Source organism: Oncorhynchus mykiss, chromosome 5, assembly GCF_057628025.1.
Source record: "Oncorhynchus mykiss isolate SJ-2025 chromosome 5, ASM5762802v1, whole genome shotgun sequence".
NCBI classification, from domain to species: Eukaryota; Metazoa; Chordata; class Actinopteri; order Salmoniformes; family Salmonidae; genus Oncorhynchus; species Oncorhynchus mykiss.
The window spans coordinates 38292339-38320052 of NC_143026.1; the positions used below are offsets into that span (position 1 = coordinate 38292339).

At 41.5% G+C, this 27714-nt stretch overlaps 2 protein-coding genes across 19 annotated transcripts in view; one reads left to right on the forward strand and one right to left on the reverse strand.

The window, feature by feature from the left end:
• Positions 1 to 6787, reverse strand: part of sgsm1b (small G protein signaling modulator 1b) — a 22403-nt gene extending 15616 nt beyond the window's left edge. Inside the window, exons 1-5 of the mRNA XM_021602729.3 lie at positions 6579 to 6787; positions 6431 to 6474; positions 4664 to 4739; positions 2093 to 2255; positions 1811 to 1960 (exon numbers count right to left, since the gene is read on the reverse strand). Of these exons, the coding sequence (XP_021458404.3) occupies positions 1811 to 1960; positions 2093 to 2255; positions 4664 to 4739; positions 6431 to 6474; positions 6579 to 6585 (440 nt within the window). The 5' untranslated portion in view covers positions 6586 to 6787. The remainder of the gene's footprint in view (positions 1 to 1810; positions 1961 to 2092; positions 2256 to 4663; positions 4740 to 6430; positions 6475 to 6578) is intronic.
• Positions 6590 to 27549, forward strand: LOC110523757 (ARF GTPase-activating protein GIT2). Of its 18 annotated transcripts, XM_090236624.1 has the most exons (21): positions 6810 to 7492; positions 8820 to 8953; positions 9474 to 9586; positions 9780 to 9885; positions 10021 to 10107; positions 10238 to 10368; positions 10678 to 10772; positions 10877 to 10922; positions 11528 to 11579; positions 11661 to 11733; positions 12688 to 12785; positions 12926 to 13037; positions 13164 to 13318; positions 16348 to 16500; positions 17007 to 17216; positions 17427 to 17516; positions 18271 to 18353; positions 18511 to 18684; positions 18984 to 19181; positions 25010 to 25073; positions 25375 to 27549. In XM_090236624.1, exons 1-21 carry the CDS (start codon positions 7432 to 7434, stop codon positions 25582 to 25584), a joined length of 2445 nt encoding a protein of 814 aa, XP_090092750.1. In that variant the 5' UTR covers positions 6810 to 7431; the 3' UTR covers positions 25585 to 27549. The 18 variants fall into 18 exon arrangements, with proteins under 18 accessions (XP_090092737.1, XP_090092736.1, XP_090092738.1 ...); XM_090236611.1 differs by lacking the exons at positions 6810 to 7492; positions 18984 to 19181 and adding an exon at positions 6590 to 6793 and having other exon boundaries at positions 25345 to 27549; XM_090236610.1 differs by lacking the exons at positions 6810 to 7492; positions 18984 to 19181 and adding an exon at positions 6597 to 6793.
• Positions 27550 to 27714: the final 165 nt, after the last annotated feature.

A 27714-nucleotide genomic window follows, 5' to 3' on the forward strand; every position in this document is an offset into this window, starting at 1 on the left:
GCAAGAAGAAAGCCATTTCTTAAAGATATCCATAAAAAGTGTTGTTTAAAGTTTGCCACAAGCCACCTGGGAGACACACCAAACATGTGGAAGAAGGTGCTCTGGTCAGATGAAACCAAAATTGAACTTTTTGGCAACAATGCAAAACGTTATGTTTGGCGTAAAAGCAACACAGCTGAACACACCATCCCCACTGTCAAACATGGTGGTGGCAGCATCATGGTTTGGGCCTGCTTTTCTTCAGCAGGGACAGGGAAGATGGTTATAATTGATGGGAAGACGGATGGAGCCAAATACAGGACCATTCTGGAAGACAACCTGATGGAGTCTGCAAAAGACCTGAGACTGGGACGGAGATTTGTCTTCCAACAAGACAATGATCCAAAACATAAAGCAAAATCTACAATGGAATGGTTCAAAAATAAACATATCCAGGTGTTAGAATGGCCAAGTCAAAGTCCAGACCTGAATCCAATCGAGAATCTGTGGAAAGAACTGAAAACTGCTGTTCACAAATGCTCTCCATCCAACCTCAGAGCTCGAGCTGTTTTGCAAGGAGGAATGGGAAAAAATGTCAGTCTCTCGATGTGCAAAACTGATAGAGACATACCCCAAGCGACTTACAGCTGTAATCGCAGCAAAAGGTGGCGCTACAAAGTATTAACTTAAGGGGGCTGAATAATTTTGCACACCCAATTTTTCAGTTTTTGATTTGTTAAAAAAGTTTGAAATATCCAATAAATGTTGTTCCACTTCATGATTGTGTCCCACTTGTTGTTGATTCTTCACAAAAAAATAAAATTTTATATCTTTATGTTTGAAGCCTGAAATGTGGCAAAAGGTCGCAAAGTTCAAGGGGGCTGAATACTTTCGCAAGGCACTGTAATTTTGATAGGCTACAGTAGGCTATAGTTTAGGTGTATTAGTTTTTATAGGCTACAGTAGGCTATAATGTAGGTGTAGCCTACTGTAGGGCTGCATTTCAGATACACTTGACACCGTGTCATAGACCAATATCTATCTTGTGTTAAGCTATATAAAATGGCAGTTGTTGATGTGTATGGCTGCATTTCACATAAACGTATGTACATTTGAATGTTGCAGTAATAGGACCTATAGGTCTACAGTAACAATAGGACATTTATTCGCTGCAACTCCCGTACGGACTAGGGAGAGGCGAAGGTCGAGAGCCATGCGTCCTCCAAAACACAACCCAACCCAACTGCTTCTTGACACAATGCCCATTCAACCCGGAAGCCAGTCGCACCAATATGTCAGAGGAAACACTGTACACCAGCATGCACTGCGCCCGGCTCGCCACAGGAGTCGCTAGTGCGCGATGAGACAAGGATATCCCTGCCGGCCAAACCCTCCCTAAACCGGACGACGCCCCATGGGCATCCTGGTCGCGGCAGAGCCTGGGCTCGAACCCAGAATCTCTGGTGGCACAGCTAGCACTGCGATGCAGTGCCTTAGACCACTGCGCCACCCGGGAGGCGTGTCTGGTGCTTTTAGTTTGAGCGAGTGAGAGAGGGAGAATGATTTTGATGGCTGGCACTGCCCTGAAATGACTGGACTGTTCCCACATGGAGATAAAGAGAACTGTGGATTTTCAGTGAATGTATGTAAATCACAAGCCCCATTTGAAATTTCCTGATGCGCAGGGGGAAAAAATGTGACAAAAGAGTGATCAAATTAAGATCGGACATCTGTAGTATACATATTGAGCAGCTACGACTGTTGGTATTTGTAAGATCAAACACAATGTCAGACTTTCAGCTGGAATCTGATCTGTTGATTGATTGGTAACCTGCTGTTCTCCACTAGGTACATGACAATCTTGTCCAGAAGCTTCTCCATGAGAGCAGTGCGGATCCACAGGTTCCTCAAGCCCTGAGGGGGGAGGTTGGTCAATCCGGGTTGCTTCTGAACACTGCCATTATTTAGTTGAGCCTGTCTGCTGGAGAATACAGAGAGAAGTGTTTGATACACATTTTGTATTCATTTATGGCATATTGGTGTGTGTGTGTGTGTGGGGGGGGGGGGGGGGGGGGGGCTTAGGAGTAATGACTAGTCAAGATCAATGTCTTACTTGGTCTCGATGAGCTGCTCTAGTTCCTGGACCTTCTGACAGAGTTCCTCCGCCGGGGTGAAGCTCTTCCCCACCTTCATGAAGAGTGCTGCTACCTTATTACTGCAAAGGAGGCCCGCTGCTCGCCTCTTCAGCCCATGGAGCACACATGCCTCCACTACAGCTGTAGACACACAGAAACACATAGTATTGAATATACAGACACCAACAGTACACACAGAGTTTGGTTTCAAAACCAACTTTCCCCAAAGCGATATTCATTAAGCTATGATTGCATACACTGTCAACAACAAGTAAACCACATGCAGAGTTTGCTAATTAGATTTTCAGGCGCAACCAGTGAAAACCCTTGGACAGTCTGAGTGCTACTGCAGGTAAGCAGAGACGGGTTAGAGGGAAGGTGCAGGTGGCTCTCAGCAGGACCAGAAATAGACTAAAAACTGACAAACGATGTTTACTGTTGCTAGGATATCCATGGATGTGTAGAGGTGTAGTATCAACACCTTTGCATAGTGTCTGCTGTCAGTTAAATTTAACACAGATGGACCTACACATCTCTATGGCTGTGGCCGGTGCCAACCTAAAATCAAGCTGTGTTCGGGTGAGAACGTGACCGTACACACTTTGGGGTAGTAGGAGGTGGCCGGGCTTGACATTTCAACTCCACAGGATGATGCCCAATGTCACTTGCTCTGTAAATGTCAATGTAGTCATGAGACAAATTAATTTAAAAAAACATGTTCTGACTCAGATTTTTTATGTGAAATTAACATAATACCTATGGCATTTACCTCCGTACAATTCAACCAGCAATAATCCACCTACTTTTGACTCCATAATCTTACTGCTGTGCTCTTAATGTAACAATAATCCTATGTGTCACATCACAAGTGTGAAATGTGAGTCTGTGACACCAGAGTGATGGGGTGGAGGACAATTGTGAAGAGATTACAAAGCAATCGTTCAAACCAACTGTGATTCTTTAGTTGACGGAGAATAGCAGCACTGCTCGAGTCTGTGACGAGAGAGAAAGGTGCTCTTTCTTTTTCATTTTGTTATTAACTTATATTTGTACTATATTTTCAAGCATAGCAATTCCTAATAGAGGTAGTGTAAACATAATTGTCGGCGTCATCATTATTATTGTCTAGCTCCCCTACCCATTCCCCAAACTACCTTGAGTCAGTATGTGTGATCTCCAATCAGCAGCGTGGTCTGGGTCGCTGCGTGTCCAGCCCCCGTACCCTTTCCCAACCACTGAGGAGATTCCCACTTGCACTTTGCAGAGTATTGCTCTATGTCGTGACTGCAATAGATTGGTATAGTTTTGTAATTTGTTAACTACCAGTTGCCCTTTTCTGAGTATTGATAAATGTTTTTCTATGAGAGAGGGCTCACCCTTAATTTTTACCCATTTGTGGTGTTTCAGTAAATAGTCTCTTAGCTGTAAATAGCTAAAGAAATCTGACTTTGGCAGATAGAAGTCTGAACTTAGTTCACCGAATGATTTCATTTGGTTGTTCTTCAAGACTTGGTGTACATATTGCAAAGGAAGTAATGACCACCTTTGGAAACCTGAATCGAGTGATAATGGGGAAATATCTGTAAGATCTGCAGTACCAGTTAGAGATGATATGACCATAGGCAGATGGAGACTTTTTAAAACTTTCCTCCAAAACTGGAGCGTATGCTTTGACCATGGGTTCTTACTATCACGGTCTGTCCTCTTACCCAAGTAATCATTGGTTACAATTGGGTGGCCCAGAAGTACCACCTACCTTTTGGTAGGTGCTCTTTGGAGATAAGGTTACCAAAAAATATTATGTATTTCTTGCCACGATCTCTTACTTCTTTCTATTCACTCTACTCTGGCTCTTATTACAATAGTAATGGTCTTCGGTCAAAGATGAGAAACCAAGCAGGTTACACATACTGTAAGCCAAGCAGTCATTCATTTAAATCAACACTTCGACCTACCCAGACCAGCTATGCAGCTAGGCTTGCCCATCAACTATGGCATGCACCCTCCCTCCCATCCAGTCACAAGAGCACAGCACTGCCATGTGGCACTAAAGTCCTTCAGTGGGCTTGTAATAATTACGTACCTCACTGTGATTGTTTTCAACTGAAATGGTCAAAAAAATAATAATAGCTTCTTAGCAAAGAGTCATTTCTCAATCAAGAATTTTGCTAGGAGGGGAAAACTGAAAACTAACTGTTATATTGGTAGAGGTTTGGAACTCTATTTCTTATTGGTCTATTAACCAATTTCCCATCTGGTGATGTCACTAGGCAGGCCAAAACTCCATCCCACTAAAACAGGGTGAAATTTCAGGTCGTCTTTTTAAACAGCTTCCCTAGAAGGGAAATATCATAATTTTCACAATATTATTCCAACCTCATTATGTGGAAATATATATAAAACACAAGACTATCACAGTTTTGACAGCACTGGGCCTTTAATTGGGGGTTAACAAACCATAAAAACTCAAAATGAGCAAGTCAAAACTCCAATGAGCCATATGAACTGTAAATTCAATAAGTAATATATTACGACATGAACACACTCACCACAGAAGGATATGATATGGCTGCTGTCTGCATGCACAAACTTCCGAGTCACTGACTCCTCCATGATCTGTTTCACCTGAGAAAAAGAGAGAGAGACAAAGGTGAGGTGGGATTTGATATGACAGGCACTTAAAGAGACAGGGTCTGACAAGAGTAGGCACAGAAAGAGAAGAAATCAAAGTGCAGAAGGAGGCAAGGATGGGGAGCGATTTTGCAACAATAGATAAAAAAAAAGTCTGGGTTTGAGATACAGTATATATTTACTATCACCAACTAGGACCCTCTTCCTTGCTGCATGACCTGGTGCTAGTCATGTCCCTTTTGTGATGTGGCCTCCACATGCAAACCTCACACTCCTGTTTACCATCCCAGGGGGCATGTGACCAATGATTGCCAACATGAGACGAGAAGAATTGCTGCCAATAACTGGGCAGAATAATATTGTTTCTCTTGCATGTGCCTGTGTGCATGTGTGTGACTGCCTGTTTGCTTGCGTGTTCATGCATGCATGCCTGCGTGCGTGCGAGAGAGAGACTGTTTTTCTGTCATCTAAAAAAATGGCACAAAGATGGACATTGCTATCCATACAAATTAGAACACGATACAATATGCTGCTAATAATGCTCTTTTACTTTTCAGGGCAAAATACAATCTCATAAACGGAGCTAGAACAGAGGACACACCAGCATGCAGCTACAAAGAAAATAAGCCAGACAGGAAGTTGGTCTCTTCTCTCCTTTTCAGGTTTCTGTAGTGCTACAGCCCAACTATACCATAAGCCAGACAATTTTCCTTTGAAGAATGGTCTGGCTGTAGCTAACAGATAACTGCGAGGAGTCCCCAAATAATAAACCGTGACTTTATGTCACAAGAACAACATCCTTATCACTTTAATTGGATAGTTTGTAGAGCATCTACAGATGGACTGTCTACAGACTATCAGTAACATTTCAACTTACTATCTACTAATCCTAACCCCAGCCATAACACTAACCCTAAACTTAACCCTTATTCTAAACCTAAACCTAACCATAACCATAACCTTAGCAAGCAGTTGCTTATCAAGAGATAGTTTGTTGATAATACAACCATCTGTAGAGCATCTGGACTATCCAAATAAAGTGTGACCACTATCTGGACTATCCAAATAAAGTGTGACCACATCCTTTAGGCCTAATTTCCAGACACAGGATGAAGCAAGATATCATCTGATCAATTGATTACGTGTTTTTTCATATAAAAGAGAGAGGGGTAATAGGCTATCCGAGGTATGAGCATGCCCAGTGAATTGAGTTGCCCTCCATTACAGCATTAGCATTCAGATAAACGAAAAACACACGTAAGAGCGGTTATCAATAATCCTAATGATGTTGCTCTTGGCTCTGCACTGTGACATGCACACGTATTCACGTCATGCAGAGATAACAGATCCATTACTGCTACTTTGATCGTGGCGTTACTGCCTAGGCCTGCCTACTGATACCAAATAATTGCTATGTATCTGTATATATACATACGTATTTCAATCGCCCCTGAACGCATCCTTTATAATAAAATCACGATCTAAAGAATATAATATCCTATTAGGCTACATGTATCCTTATGGTCAATTTTATTAAAGCATATACACCAGACTTCCCGGTGTCTCCAATTTACAATCTTATTTTGGGCATCCAAATACAACAGAACGGCTGCCAGAGATCCATGACCAACGGTTGCTTCTAATAATTTGTCGTTAAAAACATTGCAAATACTGAAGGCACTCACCTCTTTCTTCACATTGCGCAGCAATTTCTGACGCGTCTCGGCCTCTGGAATGAAAAAACATAACGATATCATTGAAAGTTGGTGAGGCATTCAAGACAATTTTGATATTTTATAACATAGCCTATTCAAATCGAAAAACCTAATTTACCTCCCATTGCGCCCCGCTGTTGCTGTTGATTCAATCGCACAAGGCCAGCTATTTGCTTCAAATGAGTCCCTCTCTTCAATTTACACTCTGGCAGATTGGGAATATGCGACCGAACGCCCCCTTTAAAGCGACACGGTGCAGTACACTGCCAATTCTTGATGATAGGGCTTGTATTTGCAGTCTATGGTTGATAAAGAATGCACGGACGCACGCAGGTAGGCTACACACACAGGCAGGTACACGCGCGCGCTCTCTCACTCACCCATTCACACAACATAAGGGTTTAAATGTGTGGGTTGAAAGATATTTCACTGTTCACTGTTTTATTTTGCAGTGTAATCTGTGATTATCTCCACCTAATATATTAGGAGAGTATACCTAATCTGCATTAGGTTTACAAATATTGTCAAAATTACAGCTAGTGAAAATTAAGATCTAGCCAGGCCTACAAATAGCTTCAACGTACCACTACCTCCATTGTAATCAATGTGAACATTTGACAAATATAATAGGCTATAATCACGCGGTGTATCAAAAATACATTAGTAGTACCACAATATGAGGTAAACATATATAGAATTTTGGTGTTTGCGTTTTCAATGACAACCCAGATGCCTCTCGCTTTCTGTTGTTGACGTCAGATAACGGGAGGGAGCCAGGGAGGGCTCTTTGGAGAGGGGATCTTGATGATAATGAGATAGCATAGACAGTTAGCATTTTCCCTTATCAAATTCTCTGACCTCGTCGTTGTAGCTACATTAGATACTAGCATAGTGTGTCACATGAGTTTCCGTTGAACCGGATAGTTTAAAGGGCTTTCTCTATACAACCAGCTAGTTTGCGCGCTTACGGGATGTCAAAGCGTCTGCGCAACAACAGAGACTGTCAGGTCTGCGCTGATTGTAGCGCCCCGGGTAAGCTAAGCGATGGCTGTCTAGCCTTATGAATTTAGCAAGCAAGCTATCTTATGCTAGCAATTGAATTTCATAGAATGATAGCCCAAGCCCTTTTACTCTTTGTTTGCTTGATTTTCACTTTCAATGGGATTCACATTCTTGAAACGTTAGTTCTAACAATGCATCGCGTTGCTTGCAACTAGCTACATACTTGCTGCTATGACAATGATATCTACGTTAACAAAGAAGAATGGGGAAGTCAGCTACAGTAGCCTTAGCTGTCTGTTGCTAACTAGCTGCTCTCAACTTTATTGTTCCTAGCTAGCTGGTTAGCTTATGGCTAGCTAGACTTTACAAGAGTCATTATTTTTTGTTTTAGCTTGCAAGCTAACGTTAGTTGGGGTATATCTTGTTTATATTGTGTCAAATAGTTAGCTATGCCATTTGTAGCTAGGGAGTTGCTGTCTGGCTGAAATCATAAAACAAATATGCATGAAGAATGATTTGTACACTCAACCTGGTTTCAGAGCACTTCGTTTTATTATGTACGTAAATCCGTTTTTGGTGTGATATGTTAAGTTTCGTATGGTATGTATTAATTTGTGAATATCTTTCAGTGTAACCCATTTCGTATGATATGTTATCAATTACAATTCCTATTTTATGTTATGCCTTTTCAAACATACAATAAGTTGGGCTCTCGAATAGTGCAGTGGTCTAAGGCACTGCATCTCAGTGCCTGGTTCGAATCCAGGCTGTATCACATAGGGTGGCACACCATTTGCCCAGAGTCAGCAGGGGTAGGCCGTCATAATAATTTGTTCTGTTCTTTAAATAAAACATGAATTTGCTAAAGTTTTATGTAACAGATTTGCAAACTTATAATATGTTACGAATTTGCAAAACGTATAATATGTGGCAAATTTGCTAAACGTATATGCTATGAATTCTTGCTAGGTTGCTAACGTTAGCGAGCTAGGGGTTAGGGTTAAGTTTAGGAGTTAGATTAATGGGTTAGGTACATGCTAAAATGGTCCCAGATGAGATTTGAACTTGCAACCTTTGGGTAGCTAGATGTTCGTGTTATACATCCACCCTGACCAACCAACATACTTTCAGTTTTTGCCTTAAGTAACCATCTGTTTTATGTAACCATACCAAACGTAACATGTCATACTGAATGAAATGTCTTGGATTTATGTACGGAATAATAGGAAATGCTCTGAGAACAGGCTGGTGCACTGGATGCATGACTATTTTAGTCTTTATGGTGTTTGTGTGTGGACTTGGAGCCTTTGTAGTAATATTGAGTCTAATCTTGTGTGTGTGTGTGTATGTTTTCCAGGCCCATGTTGGGGCTCAGTGAACAGGGGTGTGCTGGTCTGTGATGAGTGCTGCAGCATCCACCGGGGTCTGGGACGACACAGTTCCCAAGTCCGACACCTGACCCATACACCATGGCCCCCCTCCCAACTACAGGTGGGCACCTCACACAAACTCACACAGTAGTACTGACACAAGAACAGTCAGTGGTGTAAAGTACTTTGGTAGTCTTTAAAGTAATTTTACTTAAGTTGTTATTTTGGGTATCTGTACTTTACTATTTATATTTTTGACAAATTTTAATTCACTACAAGAAGATAATGCTAATTTTAATCCAAACATTTTCCTTGATACCCTAATGTACTCGTTACATTTTGAATGGTTAGCAGGACAGAAAATGGTCCAAATCACACACTATCATGAGAACATCCCTGGTCTTTGATTGCTACTGCCTCTGATCTGGCAGACTCACTAAACACACATGCTTTGTTTGTAAATTATGTCTGAGTGTTGGAGTGTGCCCCTGGTTTGCTGTCTAGTTTGCTTAATAAAAGTATATTTTACTCAAGTAGAATTTTACAGGGTGACTTTCACTTTTACTTGAGTCATTTTCTATTGTGGTATCTTTGCTTTTACCATCGGAGAACAGTGGTTTTATTGTTTGCTTCTTTTCTAGATGGTTCAGACATTGTACAGCAATGGGTCCAACTCCATCTGGGAGCACTGCCTTCTGGATCCCTCGTCTATCTCGAGTGGGAAACGCAAGGCCAACCCCCAGGACAGAGTCCAGTGAGTGGAACACATTTCAAACTTTTTGTTGAAGGTTAAACAATGGAACTTTCAACAATGTCATGACAAAGCATAAGCATCTAGTCTCGCCATGATCTATGACCATCAGTGTGGGACTCTCTGTTGTATTAAAGTACCATTGGGGTGAGGACAGTCTCAGAGGTTTATTAGTGTGTGTCTGTTCCCTTTCCAGTCCCCATAAAACGGAGTTCATCAAGGCCAAATATCAGATGCTGGCTTATGTCCATCGAATGCCCTGTCGAGAGGATGACAGTGTCACTACGAAGGACCTCAGTAAGGTGAGAGATTGCAGCTAGAACATCCCCTGGATTGCAAGCTTCGTTGCCATTGAGCTCATTCATTTGCCAATTTATCCCCCCAATTTTTTTTTTGAGCTGTTAGCTAACCAAACCTCTCTTTGGTGTTGCCTCTAGCAACTCCACTCCAGTGTTCGGACTGGGAACCTGGAGACGTGCCTGAGACTGTTGTCTTTGGGAGCCCAGGCCAACTTCTTCCACCCGGTATGTCAAAAATGGCCTGAAATGTGTCAATACATAATGGAATGATTATGAGCCTGCACATTATTACAACAGTGCCCACACAGTGTCCAGTGTCATATTGTTTTGGGGTGGTGGCCTGTTTGTTCTTCAGGAAAAAGGAAACACTCCGCTGCATGTAGCAGCTAAGGCAGGCCAGGTGTCGCAGGCAGAGTTGCTGGCTGTGTATGGGGCGGATCCCGATGCCCTAGACATGGGGGGTAAGACCCCTATTGACTACGCAAGGTAAAGCAGGCTTCATACTCTTTTATACTGCACGGGAGCAATCCATTACCCCTGATGGTTGCACAACTCTTTCGCAGAGAACGGTTTATGAGGCTGCCTAGTACTAAAGTTTATTAGAAGAATCTACATGATTACAGATGTGTCAACTCACTGAATAAAATACAACTTCACCACCCTTGGCTTTATTGTAGAGCGTTCTTAGAAATAAATAGTGCTATAGTTGGCATTTACAGTAAACAGAAATTGACCTCACCGCCACTAATATTGATGTGGAGAAGACTCATGACCTTTTATTCCTGTTCCGCTCAGACAAGCAGGGCATCAGGAGCTGGCAGACAGACTGGTAGAGATCCAGTATGAACTCACTGACTGCTTGGCATTTTACCTCTGTGGGAGAAGGCCAGGTAAGAGTGCAGAGAAGGAGGGGGGGTTATAGGGAGATGGTGATTCATTGATGAATTGAACAATGATGTTTGTTTGTTCTAATCTGACTGTGTTTGCCTACTAGATCATAGAAACGGACAGCACTTCATAATTCCACAAATGGCTGACCGGTAAGAACTGAACCCAACACCATTGCTTGCTTATGGTGTAATAGAATGCTGTTCAGGCATCTTTGTGATATTTTTACAAAAACCTCGAAGTCTGATAAGCCAAAATGAAATGCATCTGTGTGTATCCGTAGTAACTGAGGTTAAAACATCATTCCTTTACCACACCATTGTTTATCTCCCTTTGCTTTCATATGTTGATGGGAAAGAAATGTGTAAGTATGTCAACTGTTGGCTATAATTTATTGTCTTGCATTTGCTATATAAACTGATGATATATAGATTGTGTGTGTGTACCAGCACCAGTCAAAAGTTGGTTGGTGGAGAGAATGCCAAGAGTGTGCAAAGCTGTCATCAAGGCAAAGGGTGGCTACTTTGAAGAATCTCAAATGTATTTTGATTTGTTTAACACTTATTTGGTTACTACATACAATTCTATATGTGTTATTTCATAGTTTTGATATGTTCACTATTATTCTACAATGTATAAAATACTAAAAATAAAGAAAAACACTTGAATGACTAGGTGTGTCCAAACTGTTGACTGGTACTGTGTGTGTGTGTGTGTGTAATTTATATATTATTTTATTTATTATTTTTGTCCACAGCAGTCTGGATTTGTCAGAATTTGCAAAAGCTGCAAAGAAAAAACTCCAGTCTGTGAGTGAAATGAACTTTTAGTTTTATTATGGTCCTTTTGACAAACCAGTGATGTGATTTTACTGTGGCTTGTGATTTCAGCTCACTAACCATCAGTTTGAAGAGCTTGCCATGGACGTTTATGATGAAGTGGACAGAAGAGAAACTGATGCAGGTGAACAGATACAGTGACATTTGATTGTTTGTAGTAGGGTTGTTCTTGAATTGCGGTGGCATTTTGTGGCCCTTGCCTATGCAACCATAAAAAAAAAAAAATAGTTACACATCACATGTCTGTTTATTTTGAACTGTTTTTCAAGGATAAAACATAATGCAAGTATTTTTTTTACTGCAACTTTTATTTAAAGGACTTAGGGTAAGCAAATGGGTTGTCACAGTAGTGACGTGTAGCGTTATAATGACATGTTTTGGGGATTTAGAGATCTATTATTTTGAATGCTAAAAGGTGAACAAAAGTAGTTAATATATTGTGTATTTCTATAAAAAAAATGAGTAATCCTTCAGTTTTATGTCATTGGTGTTACTGCCTTAAATCACTCATTAAAGATCTTCAAGGACCTTGAGCATTCCTTCCAGCAGCAAACTGTTATCGGGGGGGGGGTCTATATTAAAGAAGTGTGATTAGCTAATAATTTATCTTTTATGTCATACATTTGAGGATTCCGTTGATAATTTGGTATGTCTGAGTCCAAAGTGTCACTTGGTGTTACTCAGTTGGAATGATGACAAATAACAATGTGAGCAAAACCTTACATTTGGGTATCTGTGGCCTCCATTTTAAGAAAATGTTCAATCACCTAAAATGTCTCATTGGTATTATCATCGTTAGTGTTACTAGCTCCTACTGGTGGCACAATGTTATTTCAAGTAATTAAGCTGCCATATCAGTTGATTTTGAATGGAAAGACGTACCCAAATACATTTCAATGATTTTTTTTCTTCTAAAATGCCATGCCCAAATGCCACTGCAATTCAAGACTGACCCAGTAGGTTTAGCAGAAATTGTGATTGCTTATAAGTGTTTGATAAAGGTATCACTAGGTGTGTTTAATAGATTATTAATATGAAACAAATTATGTATATTTATGGTTCGTCTTTGCTGTGTCAGTGTGGCTGGTGACTCAGAACCACGGCACTCTGGTAACAGACACAACTGTGGTGCCTTTCCTCCCTGTCAACCCTGAGTACTCATCCACCAGAAACCAGGCAAGTCAACTACAAATGCAATTCACTGTTATGTCAAATTGGTGGGTCTCTTTCCCAAGCCATTAGGTGAGTTTTATGCATTTGATTGAAGAGTCTTATCTTCCAAAACAGCCGCTTCATAATGTTGTCTTGTTTTGCAGGGCCGGCAGAAGCTAGCGAGGTTCAACGCACATGAATTTGCAACACTCGTCATTGATATATTAACTGACGCCAAACGTCGGCAACGTGGGAACTCCTGTAAAAGTCCCAGAGGTATAGTACAGTAATCTGAAGCTACTTTACTTACATTTGGCACTTTGGAACAAAGCTCATTACTGTACCCACCATGGCATGGTTGTGGCGTGGTCCACTCCCCTGACTCTTGCTCTCTCTCCTCAGAGGACATAGAGCTCATCCTGAAGGGAATCAACAGCCGTCACGGGAGTGATAACCAGGATAATGAAGACCAGCCAGATTATGACAGTGTGGCGTCTGATGAAGATCCAGAGCGGGAACCAGCCCCTGGGAAGAATGGGAAAGATGGCAGAACCAAGGTAACACCATATTTGTCGTTTTTAGTTTTGTTTTTCATTACCATTAACATAGTATTGGCATAGCCATTATGTGAAACTGACACTATTTTAACTACTTTGCAGATATGAAACAAAGACATATTATCATTCAAAAAATATCAAATTCAGTTTGTTACAAAAACCAACATTTTGTAATATATTTAAAAAATGGCTTCTATTTGCATAATTCATATTCACCAATACATTTCTTGGTAATCGAATAAATATTTATAATAGTTGTAAATCACAGCTTGTACGTTGTTCGCTGTCTTTAGCCGTTCGGATGAAAGAAAAGTGCGGGTCTCAACACAAACAAGCCAGGAAAGTTATCACAAGTCATAACGTGGCAAGCTTATCTATTTAGCAAGCTAAAAACACAGAGCCTCGTAGCTAGCAAGTTGGAGGGATGGGATGTCATGTTATACAAGTGGGTGAGTGGCAGCTTCGGTGGCTAGCTACAAGTTGCAGGTGTAATTTGGTTAGCTTGCATGTGACTCGCTTTGCTGAACTTGAATGACTGTTATCCACAGTTAGTGCATATCCCTTAGTTGTCAATCAAATGTATTGGGAATGTTTGTTTTTTTGATAGTGGGTGCGGGACCTATGTGTGCACGCCCTTTCATATTTTTTGGGAATAATACTATAGACGTAATTTAACTGTAAAAAAGTAGGCTATAATACCCTTTAATGTGACGTGACATGACACCACCCGGCATGATGTTTTCATCAAATCACTTCAAAAAGGAGGCTACCTGCGCATGTTCAATCCACTCCATAAGGATTCCAGCATCTAAAACAATGCACGCCATTCACCTTAAAACACCAAAAGTCTAATGATATTTGTTGATTGTCACTAGGTTCACTTGTAGCCTATAATGATTGATTGATTGCGTACACTATTGTCCGAACACATCATGGTTCCAGCTAGTCATCTCTGCCTACTCAGACTACTTTCACCCCATATCATTTCTGACATTTGGTAGGCTATTTGTTAGCCAACTTTTCTATAATTAGACAAGCCTATATGCAGCTTCTCTTCTGTCTTTACTTGTTGCTCTAGAAGACAAAAAAAAATGAATTATAGAATGCATCAATAATAATTAGCCTAATCTAGTTGACATCAGTAAAGTTATTTTCCATTTCTGCTCTGAGCGAGGATGTGGAGGGACCGGGGAGAAAATACATTAGCCTAACTAAAACAGCAAAAAGATTTTCCCTGCAAAACTTTGAAATTACATGAGTTGGACCAGTTTCAAGGATATGAAAAGCTGTGAAAATGATCCAACATGATACATTTAAGTTGGACTTGGATGCATATTTTATGTGGTTGACATAGGCTATTGTCTCCTTTTATTTCGCTGACAAAGACTGCATGTTTGCACGGTCCCTAACCGTGCATTTTCATTATCTCAAGATGCTGAATGAAAACATTCCTCCACTTCTATTCCTGAGACAATTTTAAATGTGGTGTATAGTTTCACTACAAGATATATTATGCCGAACAAAAATAAAAACGCAACATGCAACAATACAGGCCATGGAACCACTGGAACATTTTCAGCTTCCAGGAGTTGTGTACAGATCCTTGTGTTGTGGGGCTGTTCATTATCATGCTGAAACATGAGGAGATGGCAGTGGATAAATGGCACGACAATGGGCCTCAGGATATTGTCACGGTATCTCTGCATTCAAATTTCCATGGATAAAATGCAATTGTGTTCGTTGTCGTAGCTTATGCCTGCCCATACCATAACCCCACTGCCACCATTGGGCATTCTGTTCACAATGTTGACATCAGCAAACCGCTCGCCCACACGACGCCATACACTTGGTCTGCAGTTGTGAGGCCGGTTGGACGTACTGCCAATTTCAATCTCTAAAACGACGGAAGCGGTTTATAGCAGAGAAATTAACATTAAATTCTCTGGCAACAGCTCTGGTGGACATTCCGGCAGTTAGCATTCCAATTGCACGCTCCCTCAACTTGAGACATCTGTGGCATTGTGTTGTGTGACAACTGCACATTTTAGTGGCCTTTTATTGTCCCCACCATAAGGTGCACCAGTGTAATAATCATGCTGTTTAATCAGCTTCTTGATATGCCACACTTTTTAGGTGGATGGATTAGGAGAAATGCTCACTAACAGGGATGTAAATAAATGTGTGCACAAGTTCAGTATATATTATATTATGCTACAGTCAGTGTCCGTAACTACAGTAGGCTAAAACACATTTGTATTTTTAGTTCAAAGGAGCTGTCGCACCCTGCAACCCTACTTCCTTCGTCAGCCAGGGCGAGTAGGCTTCTATTCCTAATCGTATCAGTGCAATTTGGACTGCCAACTAGGACCACATGCTGAAAAAAGTTTGAGACGGTTTATCCCTCACTAGATTTGAGCTAATTCGTTGTTGATGTGCATACAGTAGCCGATTGAGGGAGAGAGAGCCTACCTTTTCTTTTTGGTTGTTTGTTGTAAAGTTCTCCAAAGTAAGATGACTCCCATGGTATTTACATACTGTATTTAAAGAGAACCATTTAAGGTGTATTTTGTGGCTTTTGCAATTGCTTTTTATGGATCTAAAGTCGCGCTGTTGCTGCTCCCTGTAGTGTAAACACACAGTCCAGTTCAAAGTGAATAGCACACCTTTTGTTCAGGCCTATTGAACTCTGATTGGTAATTGCTCACCAGTCCATGTAGAGTACGGGCCTGGACAAAATAGACATGTTTTTATTTACTGCAGTGTCTATTAATTGCCCAAACGTACTGACGCTTTCCCATTCATATTACCATAGAATTTTCACAAATACACGACTCTACGTCATTTCCAAACATTCGATGAATGTACGAAAACACGAAAGGCAGCATATCTATGTGATAGCTTGTCTCAAAATGAGAAACATCTGTCGTCGTCTTCCTCAGGGTGTGTATGAACAGATTTTAATCAAATGGAAAGGTGCTAAATGTGCATCTTTTAAAATCTCCATCCCACCATGCTCCCCCATCCTTCAGAGCTCCGAGTCGTCGGACTTGTCTGATGGCCCCATTACGTTGCATGAGTTCATGGAGGTGAAGAGCGCCCTCACGGCCTCCGAGGCCAAGATACAGCAGCTGCTCAAGGTCAACTGTCACCTGAGTGAGGAGCTCCAGTTGATGCAGAGCAAGGTATGTTTATGACTTTGGCATTATAACAACCCACCGATCCCACAGTAAGTCTAGTAGCTTTGTGCAGATTCAGATGTTTGCAGACCCACAAGAACTGCTCCCTTGTTGTGTTGGTCCTTCTCATGTTTCTTATGTTGTCGGTGCAAATAGGTATTTGGGTATTTGGTTGAACACGTTCAGATTGTAATCCATATATGACAGGAACCTTTAGCTCATTCAAGGAAGCAGCTGGTTTGTTGCTTTCTCATGAGAAGTTGAGAACAATAGTCTGGGAGTGTCCTTCGTGACCAGACCAGGGCTATTTACAGAAAAGGAAGTGAAAACACAGTGGAAGTGCAGCTGCCTGGTCATGGAGAGTCTGGATAGAGAGATTTTTCTCCATCCAAACCTACACTGATATACTCACAATCTCCATGGTATTATAACCTTAGGTTTCACATACAGGCCTTTTTTTTAGGCTATTACACAGAAATAATGCTGATATTCTGAACTCCTGTCCCCTCCAGCTGAACTCCTTGCAGACTGAGAAGTCCTCCCTGAGATGGCAGACACCCAGTGGCCAGCAGCACCCCCAGGACCTCTCCGGCCGCCCCCCTCTCCCCGGGGGCCGCCCCATGTCCATGTATGAAACGGGCTCGGCCATGAGGCAGTATCCCCACAGGAGCGTGCCTCCTCGCCGTGACGACAGCCTCATCGTCCAGCCCCTCCCTACAAACGTAAGTTCAGAGGTCACACCGCTCCCTCCTGGACTGTTCTATGCCGTTCACTGTGGACCGTTGCCTTCATAGTTTTTGGTTTGTGGTAATTATTTTTAAGCATATTTGGTTTGTGGCAATTCAGTTTTTGTTTGTGCATTTACCCCCGCCCCTCCTCCTGTAGAATACACTCAACTCCCTTTATGTGAACTTGGTTTGAACCCTTTCTAGATTGGGAGGGGTCCTTTGGGGAACGCCTCGTCCTCCCTCCCTACCTTCCCCTCCTCCCTGTCCTGGTCGCGGGACGAGCGAGCTCGAAGGGTTAAGTACCGAATCTTCCCTCTGAGAGGATGGGGGCAACTGCCCCAGGGAAGGGGTGCTATCCCCTCTGCCTTGCCACTTCCTCTCCTCCTGTACCATCTCCTCATACTCTATCCTTCAACTGCTGCTGTACCTCACTGCCTCTCCTCTCCGCATGGTATGGCTGGCTGCATGCACCACTCTGCTGCTGTTCTTTACTAACCCTTATTCCCCCAGACAGCACTGCCGTGTCGAATACCTGAAGAAACTCTCTGGTTTTAGAAATGCCAGAGCTATACATTGGTGTCTGTGTGTTTTCAAAGGCCCCGAAACACGACATGTACACTGTGGTGTTTCCATACATCCTGTCAGAAGGCTACAGGGTTGTTGAAACAGATGAGGAATACAGAATGTCATGGTTCATTGTAGTGTGAACCGTGTTTACAAGCCATAGGGGGTGGACAACCATCTGTACTGAAGCCCTTAACCGTACCACAGGAATATTGATCTCATTGACTGCTTAATGCCACAGAGCTGGTCCCTGGTTCAAACGTACTACCTCGTTTTCCTCTCTGCTTTGAAACCAGTTGAGGTCTGGTTTAATATGAAATGGCTTTTTAGGTTCAGAGAGCATGATTCTGATCCGTCTGCTTCATCAAGCACGTTCAGACTGTGGTAGCGTTTGTGCGGCTGTTCTCTCACCAGATTCAAAGGTTGTCTGCAAACTAAACTAAGAGACAAGCATCATCTTACTTGATCATTCATCCCATTGTAGGGTTGTAGCCTGGAGGGACAGAGCCGCATGCTGGAGAGTGACTATGACAACACACCAAACCACACAGGACTGGAGGAGTCCGGGTAGGACTTTTGATTTAAAATGTTTATAGTAGAAAAATATTGTATATTTCTGACTTCTGTATGTAAAATGTGGAAACATTTTAGCAGTTGCTCACATACAAAGTGATCCACAAGTGAGGGAGTGCCTAACCATAGAACCTCTCCTCTCCCCATACAGTATGGGCAGGAACAGCAGTTGGCTCGGGGATAGCAGTACAGCAGAGCAGGGGGAGGATGAGACTGAGGCTGACTCCACCCTGCCCTGCACAGAGGACGTCATCTGTAAGACGGAGCAGATCACCAAGAATATTCAGGAGCTGCTGAGGGCCGCACAGGAGAACAAACGTGAGAGGTAAGGTCAGGGGAACACAGAAAACTCCAATCAGCAGTTAGAGAAAAGGTCTCTTGACTTAAAGGTTTGTGTAAAACTTGCCCTATCGGTTCTAAATACGGGACATGGTTCTGCTCATATATTGTTCCTTCACCTATCCATCCTTCAACCTTCAGTAATTGTGATATTCAGAGGATGTATCCTGTTTTTCTTTGTTCTTCTCCTGAGTTCGGTTTTAACTGTCCTGTATTCCCACTCTGTCCTCCCCTTCCTGCCCTTGTGTCTTCCTGTCTGACTTTCTTCCTCACGGTGTGGGCTAGCTCCAGGCCAGGAAGTTTAGGCCGCTTCTCTGGCTTGCTGCCCTGCTGTGAGGGGGCCGGCCGCGGACGGACTTGTCTCTACAGCCTGGTGCCCTGCTCTGACAGGGCTGCCCAGGGCTGTCTATCTACCCTGTTGCCCTGTTCTGAGAGTGCTGAGGGGGCCCCTGCTTCCTCTCTCCAGGCCCCCCCTGGCTCGTGGTACTCTGGCCTTGATCCTTGTCTCCAAGGCACTATCACCTTCTCCTCAGTCTGTGTGCTGAGGGGCGGGGGCGTGTGTCAAACGTAGCTGGCAGGAAACAAAGAGGACGATGTCTCAGATTCCCCTTTGGAATGCCAGATACGGTGCATTCGGAAAGTATTCAGACCCCTTCCCTTTTTCCACATTTTGTTATGTTGCAGCCTTATTCTAAAATGTGTCAAATAAAGCATTTTCCTCATCAATCTACACACTATTTCCCATAATGACAAAGTGAAAACATTGCAAAAAATATTTTTGCACATTTATTACAAAAAAATAACAGAAACCTTATTTACATACATATTCAGACCCTTTGCTATGAGACTCGAAATTGAGCTCAGGGTCATCCTGTTTCCATTGATCATCCTTGAGATGTTTCTACAAACCATTGGAGTCCACCTGTGGTAAATTCAATTGATTGTAGAATTTAAAAAATGAGCTGGCGCACACCCAGAAAAATCATTTTATGTGAATGTGCTGACTAACGGCAAATAAAAATACAGACGCACACTCCATATATCAACTCCCAGTCATTTATTGGGTAAATCACCAATGTTTTGGCATCACTGTGCCTTCTTCAGGGTCTTTATTTTTATAGTTTAAAATTAAATTGATTGGACATGATTTGGAAAGGCACACACCTGTCTGTATAAGGTCCCACAGTTGACAGCGCATGTCAGAGCAAAAACCAAGCCATGAGGTTGAAGGAATTGTCTGTAGAGCTCCGAGACAGGATTGTGTCAACACAGATCTGGGGAAGGGTACCAAAACAGCATTGAAGGTCCCCAAGAGTACAATGGCCTCCATCATTCTTAAATGGAAGAAGTTTGGAACCACCAAGACTCTTCCCTAGAGCTGGCCATATGACCAAACTGAGCAATCAAGGGAGAAGTGCCTTGGTCAGGAAGGGGACCAAGAACCCAATGGTCACTCTGACAGAGCTCCCAGAGTTCCTCTGTGGAGATGGGAGAACCTTCCAGAAGGACAACCATCTCTGCAGCACTCCACCAATCAGGTATTTATGAGTCCCCGGACGGAGGCCACTCCTCAGTAAAAGGCACACGACAGGCTGCTTTAATTTTGCCAAAAGGTACTATCAGACTATGAGAAACAAGATTCTCTGGTCTGATTAAACTAAGATTGAACTCTTTGGCCTGATTGCCAAGCATCACGTCTGGTGGAAACCTGGCACCATCCCTACCGTGATGCATGGTGGAGGCAGCACAATGCTGTGGGGATGTTTTTCAGCGGCAGGGACTGGGAGACCAGTCAGGATCCAGGGAAAGATGAACAGAGTAAAGTACAGAGATCCTTGATGAAAACCTGCTCCAGAGCGCTCAGGACCTCAGACTGGGGGCGAAGGTTCACCTTCCAATAGGACAACAACCCTAAGCTCTCAGCCAAGACAATGCAAGAGTGGCTTCGGGACAAGTCTCTGAATAATCTTATGGCCCGGCCAGAGCCCGGACTTGATCCCTATCGAACATCTCTGGAGAGACCTGAAAATAGCTGTGCAGTGACGCTCCCCATCCAACCTGACAGAGCTTGAGAGGATCTGCAGAGAAGAATGGGAAAACTCCCCAGATACAGTTGTGTCGTCATACCCAGGAAGACTTGAGGCTGTAAACGCTGCCAAATGTGCTTCAACAAAGTACTGAGTAAAGGGTCTGAATAGTTACAGTACCCGTCAAAAGTTTGGACACACCTACTCATTCAAGGATTTTTCATTGTAGAATAATAATGAAGACATCTCAAATAACAGTTATGGAATCATGTACTAACCAAAAAACTGTTAAGCAAATCAAAATATATTTTGTAATTTAGATTCTTAGTAGCCACCCTTTGCCTTGATGACAGGTTTGCACACTCTCTTGGCATTCTTTCAACCAGCTTTATCTGGAATGCTTAAACAACAGTCTTGAAGGAGTTCCCACATGCTGAGCACTTGTTGGCTGCTTTTCCTTCACTCTGCGGTCCATTTGATCCCAAACCATCTCATTTGGGTTGAGGTCGGGTGATTGTGGAGGCCAGGTCATCTGATGCAGCACCCCATCACTCTCCTTCTTGGCCAAATAGCACTTCCACAGCCTGGAGGTGTGTTGGCTCATTGCCCTGTTGAAAAACAAATGATAATCTCACAAAGCGCAAACCAGATGGGATGGTGTATTGCTGCAGAATGCTGTGGTAGCCATGCTGGTTTAGTATGCCTTGAATTCTACATTTTAATTTTTTAATATATTTGCTAAAATTAGTAAAAACCTGTTTTTTCTTTGTCATTATGGGATATTGTGTGTAGATTTGAGTGGGGGACAATTAAATTATGGAATAAGGCTGTAATGTAACAATGTGGAAAAAGTCAAGGGGTCTGAATACTTTCTGAATGCACTGTACAGGCCTATGGGGCTTTTACATGTCAACACACAGGCAATTCTTGATTCTTAGATTTTTAGTCTGTTTGGGGTGGGGGTTCTGTTTTTATTAAATACAGATTCACACTGGCTATTCATTCAGTGTTTATACAATCCACTTGAGTTCAAACTGTTGTCTTTAACACAAACCTTCACTATTGGCCCCCGTTTGACTAAAGCTGTGTCGTATTTGCTTTTTCACTTGTGTGCCAAACCCCACTCCAGATGGTGACCACAGAACACTGCGGAAGAACTTCACCCTGCCAATTTGTATGCGTCCTCAGTCTCCTGGGTTATAACGGAGACATTGTTATTGATTGAAATGGTGGAAAGTTATGATGCATTCCATTATCTGATTTCTAAGCCATGTGTTGGTTTCAAACAATGATTCATTGTTGATGATGTTTTCAGGGCGTAACAGACTCCACTTCATCATATTGTCTACGGGGGAAAATATGGGTGGGTCTTGAATTACGTTGGCATTTGGGCTTTTTTTTTCATTTAAATGTATTTGGGTACATCTTCCCATTCTAAATGAATCTATAGGGTAACTAAATGACTTTAAATCATTTCTACCATTATGATAACATTGTGCCACCAGTAAGAGTAGTAACACCAATGATGGTAACACCAATGAGAAGTTTTTAAGAAATAGTCTTTAAAGAATTGATGACCTTCCATTTCAGAAAATCCCAATTTACCAAAGTGATATGATTAATCAATTTGCTCACAATGTTATTTCCCTTTATTTAAATTGACTAGCACTAATGAACACTTTGGGTTTAGACACACCAAACGATCATTGGAATCCTCAAATGTAGACAGACTAAGAGGTTGTGTTTAGCTAATAATTTTCATTAATATAGATCCCTCCCTAACATTAATATAGATCTCCCTCCCTAACAGTTTGCCGCTGGAGAGAATGCTCAAGGTCCTTGTATAACTAATTCGTGATTTAAGGCAATAACACCAATGACAGTAAACTGAAAGACACATTGTATTAGTAAAGAAAATCTGTATTTTAATAGCCTTTGATTTTATTGATCTATACAATAAATTAAATACTTTTGTTCGCTGTCTAGCATCCAAAATAGATCTCTAAATACACCAAAACATGTCATAATTAGGTTTGGGCGGTATCCAGATTTAATTTCATATACCGTCCTCTCATCCCGGTATTTACGGTATTACTGGCTTAGTACACAAGGGGGTGGCAAAAAAACGCAAAAAAAAACCTTTGGGCGTCTTACCAGAATGCCAACAAATATAGCACAAGTATTAGTGAATTTCCATGGATGCTGCTAGCTAAATATGCTAACAAGCCCAAACAGAAATAAACAAATTGCAATGACAGGCAATCCAGGTCATAAAGTTATACATACAGTACCAGTCAAATGTTTGGACACATCTACTCATTCAAGTTTTTTTTTGTTTTACTATTTTCTACATTGTAGAATAATAGTGAAGACATCAAAACTATGAAATATCACATATGGACTCATGTAGTAACCAAAAAAGTGTTAAACAAATCAAAATATATTTTATATTTGAGATTCTTCAAAGTAGCCACCCTTTGCCTTGCTGACCGCTTTGCATAGTCTTGGCATCCTCTCAACCAGCTTCATGAGGAATGCTTTTCGAACAGTCTTGAAGGAGTTCCCACATGCTGAGCACTTGTTGGCTGCTTTTCCTTCACTCTGCAGTCCAACTCAACCCAAACCATCTCAATTGGGTTAAGGTTGGGTGATTGTGGAGGCCAGGTCATCTGATGCAGCACTCCGTCACTCTCCTTCTTGGCCAAATAGCCCTTACACAGCCTGGAGGTGTGTTTTGGGTCATTGTCCTGTTGAAAAACAAATGATAGTCCCAAAAATATTACATTTGGACTCACCAGACCAAAGGACAGATTTCCACCGGTCTAATGTCCATTGCTCGTGTTTCATGGCCCAAGCAAGTCTCTCTTCTCCTTATTGGTGTCCTTTTTAGTAGTGGTTTCTTTGCAGAAATTCAACCATGAAGGCCTGATTCACCCAGTCTCCTCTGGACAGTTGATGTTGAAATGTGTCTGTTACTTGAACTCTGAAGCATTTATTTGGGCTGCAATCTGAGGTGCAGGTAACTCTAATGAACTTATCCTCTGCAGCAGAGGTAACTCTGGGTCTTCCTTTCCTGTGGCATTCCTCATGAGAGCCTGTTTCGTCATAGCACTTGATGGTTTTTGCGACTGCACTTGAAGAAACTTTCAAAGTTCTTGAAATGTTCCGGATTGACTGACCTTCATGTCTTAAAGTAATGATGCTGTCGTTTCTCTTTGCTTTATTTGAGCTGTTCTTGCTATAATAAAATTAAATATGAACTTTAATTTAAACAATAGGAAATGTAGCTGGCTACATTCTTTCTAGGATACAAATTAGAAACATGATGTCCATGCATCGTCTTAGCAAAAAATACCTTTTATTTTTTCATTATAAGCTCATTTACTTGCCAAATAGCGTTGCACTTCTGTCGTCATCTGAAAATGAAGCGATTGTCCTGCGACTGTTTTGAACTAATCTATTTTCTGAGAAGTAAAACTATACTTTCATGTCCTTGATCATTCTATTGAAGCAAAACACGTGACTTTCAATATAAAACGCTACCCATGTCATTACACATCTGGACTCACCTGCTCCCTCTTTCTACCGTGGTGCCATTTTACAAACAAACACGTGACTCGCTCAACTGTTCTGGGGAACTATGGTAAGCTTCATAATATGTGACGGGTGATATGAAGAACGCAATCTGCTGAATCTCCTAATTTATTGCACAAGTTGACTGCAGGTATTTACTTAAAAGTAGCTACAAATATTACAATTTATAGAAAAACGTTAAATAGTTCCAACAGTATTTACAGTATTGAATAATAAATAAGTTAAATAAAACAAAACATATTTCTCATGTTTTTGTCATTTTAAAGTGCTTTTACTGGGTGCCAAAGTCAAGGGACAGCATTTAACACCATAATTCAAGAATGATCTATACAGTACTGGTGTTCAATTTCCTCAAATGGAGCACATGGTTGCTATTAATGAAGACACTTCAGTATATTCTATTTTGTCTGCTCCATGGTGGACATAACCAGGGCTGCTCATTCTCTCACTTGTCCACTAATAAACCTCCACCAGGACATGGCTTGCTGATTTTGTTCTTTAAGAAGTGTCTTTATGTAGTAAGGGGATCAATGGCTTTGCAAGCTTCTGGAAACATTCCTAAGTATTCAACATATTTGTTTAACTGTCTTATTGAGAAGGAAAAAAAATGGGCCAGAGTTATCTACTAACACCTATGTTGGAAAAAGGATCACTTGAGTATTTGATGTTTTCTTCCTCCTCCCCCCTCAGCTTTGTACCGTGCTCAGAAAGGATCCATGTGGCTGTGAGAGAGATGGCCATCCTGTTTCCAAAGGTAAGCTGGGATGACCAACTGAGACACTCCTCCTTTGTATGCAAGAGCCAGAGGGTTTTTTGTTTGGTAAACATGGATGGGAAATGAATGTCCTGCATCTTAGGTCAGCTGGTGTTCTGTTGTTAGATGTTGCACTCTTTTCTTCAGGGTGGTCGAGAAAAGTTTATGCAATCACACACACACACACACACACACACACACAATGGCAGTAAATCCACTCCTTACACTGCAGTGTTAATAGGACCGTTAATGGCATATGTTTTGCCAACAGTACCTCCTGCCTCCTCTCTCCTTTACTCAGAGGCCATGCTCAGACACAGTGCGAGGGTCTCTGCGGCTGCTCACCTCTAGTGCCAGCCGGCTCCATGGGGAGTGCCAGAAGGCCTCGCCCCACAACCCTTGCCCCTCCGACATGCAGCTGGTCACGCAGCAGGTCATCCAGTGTGCCTATGACATTGCCAAGGCTGCCAAGCAACTCGTCACTGTGACAACCAAAGAGAACAGCAACTGATGTTTTTTTTAACCCAAGGACTAACATCCCTTTTTAGATATTTGAGATATATATATTATCAGTACTAATTTCAAGTTAGTGTTTATCAGTGTTACCATTGTTATTTGTATGCCACCATTTTTATTTAAAGTACTCAAGTTTACAGAAAGTGGACCATGCGAAATGTGGGTCACCCAAGGGATTTGTCCATCGGTTTGTCTGTTATGCAGGTCATCATACTCTAGCAGTATGAGTATCTATCTGGGATTACCTCAAAAGGAGACATTCGATACTATTTTGCAACATTACACATTTTAAACAGCCTTGGATCAATTTCAGGTGGCTGAACATTTGTGGTTGCTGGGAGTGCTTGTTCTTGGTGCTCTCTGCTATGCAACAAGGACAGTTGGCTGTCCAATGCTTTCAAACAGTTCACTTTTAACTTCTTATTCAAGGCCAAACACATTGGGATCTTAAACATAGTCAGATCCATAATTATTGGCACCCTTGATAATGATGAACAAAAAAAATACTAAAATAAATACATCTGACCATAGCACTGCCTGGAGTTTGATAAACGACATTGGATTGGTGGATCTTTGATGTTATGGGACTATTTTGCTTCCACTGGTCCTGGGGCCCGTGTTAAGGTCAACAGCAGCATGAATTTTACCCAGTACCAGGACATTTTAACCAAAAACCTGCTTGCCAATGCCAGGAGGCTGACACTTGGCTGCAAGTGGATCTTCCAGCAAGACAATAACCCTAAGCACTAATGAAAATCCACTAAGAAATTGTTAATTGACCACACAATCAACATTTTCCAATGGCCATCTCATTCTCCAGACTTGAATACCAGTGGTTTAAATCCATAAGAGCACGAGGAATGCTTTAAGATCCCTCCCAACGTGTTCTCCAATCTCATAATACATTTTAGCAAAAGGCTCAGTGTCTTTATCCTCACAAGGGGAGGGCGATAGACTATTGAAAACAGGGGTGCCAATAATTTTGACTTATTTTATTTTTGAGCCAACAATATAGCTCAGTATTTTTTTCTGATCTTTATCAATGGTGCCAATAATTATGGGCCTGATTGTAGCTTAGTGGAATACTGAGCCATGATGCGTCCATTACAACGTTTTCCTTAAGGTATTTTCCATTAATGCCATTTTATGTTTCATGCCAAAGCCATAAAGTTGAGGACAACGCCCAAGTCAGTTTTCCATTGTTCAGTTTCTTTTCGTAGTTGTTTGAGCTCAAAAGGTATAGCAAAAAAAGGATCATACCTCACACACATGCACAATATCAATTTTGTTTTAGTGTAGTGTGTTTTTTCTGACGTTTATCCCAAAGGGATACTCAAAACAGCCGACCCAAATTCTATAATTTGTTTTGTAAAAAAGATAAGTATAAAAATGTACAAACCATCTATTCTTAATTCATGCAACCCTTCTATATATTCTATGTATGAATACAATCTCACACTTGACAAATTGTCAACATTTTATTTTCTTAAAATGTTTAACAGGTAAAGTTCCCTCATATTCTGTGCTGTTTTAAGGCATGCAAGTTTTCATATTGGTGATGTCTTCTATACAGCATTTGGATTTCAATATATCCACAGGCAATCAGATGTGCTTGTGATCTCTCTCACTCTGTCTGTGTGGTGTGTGTGTGCTAAACCCAGCCTGTGTGTGTGTGTCCCATGATTTACATTGTCTTTATTGTGCTGCAAGTGGTAAAAACATGTGCATCTAATAGGGTTTTAAGATGTGTTAAAAGCATTTGTCCTTTTTATATGTATTATGGGCCATACAGTCATGTGGGAGTCATGTGGGGGTCATGAGTTGTCCAGGGATGTGGGGAGTGAGGATCAATTGTGTGCCATTGCGTGTTATGAGCCAGACAACAGTCATACAGTTACTTACATTGTGATTGAAATAAAGAACTGCCTTTTAAAGTAATAAACTTGAATTTATAACTCGACTACTAGTTTGTTTTATATTACTCAATCTATAAATAATGAATAGGCCTACCTCAACTATTAGGCTACAGTTTGTTCTGTTCTGTCATATCCTTCCGATTTAATTGTTCAATTTTTTTTCTTTATTGATAATTTTATCAGAGTAATGTTTTGTACAGTAGCGTTGT

Bases quoted from the DNA above. Each gene is read 5' to 3' on its own strand.
- LOC110523757 (XM_090236624.1), top strand. From the start codon at position 7,432: ATGTCAAAGCGTCTGCGCAACAACAGAGACTGTCAGGTCTGCGCTGAT. The intron at 10,773-10,876 runs GTAAGAGTGCAG...TTTGCCTACTAG, and splicing joins CCTCTGTGGGAGAAGGCCAG to ATCATAGAAACGGACAGCAC. The intron at 13,038-13,163 runs GTATAGTACAGT...CTCTCTCCTCAG, and splicing joins CTCCTGTAAAAGTCCCAGAG to AGGACATAGAGCTCATCCTG.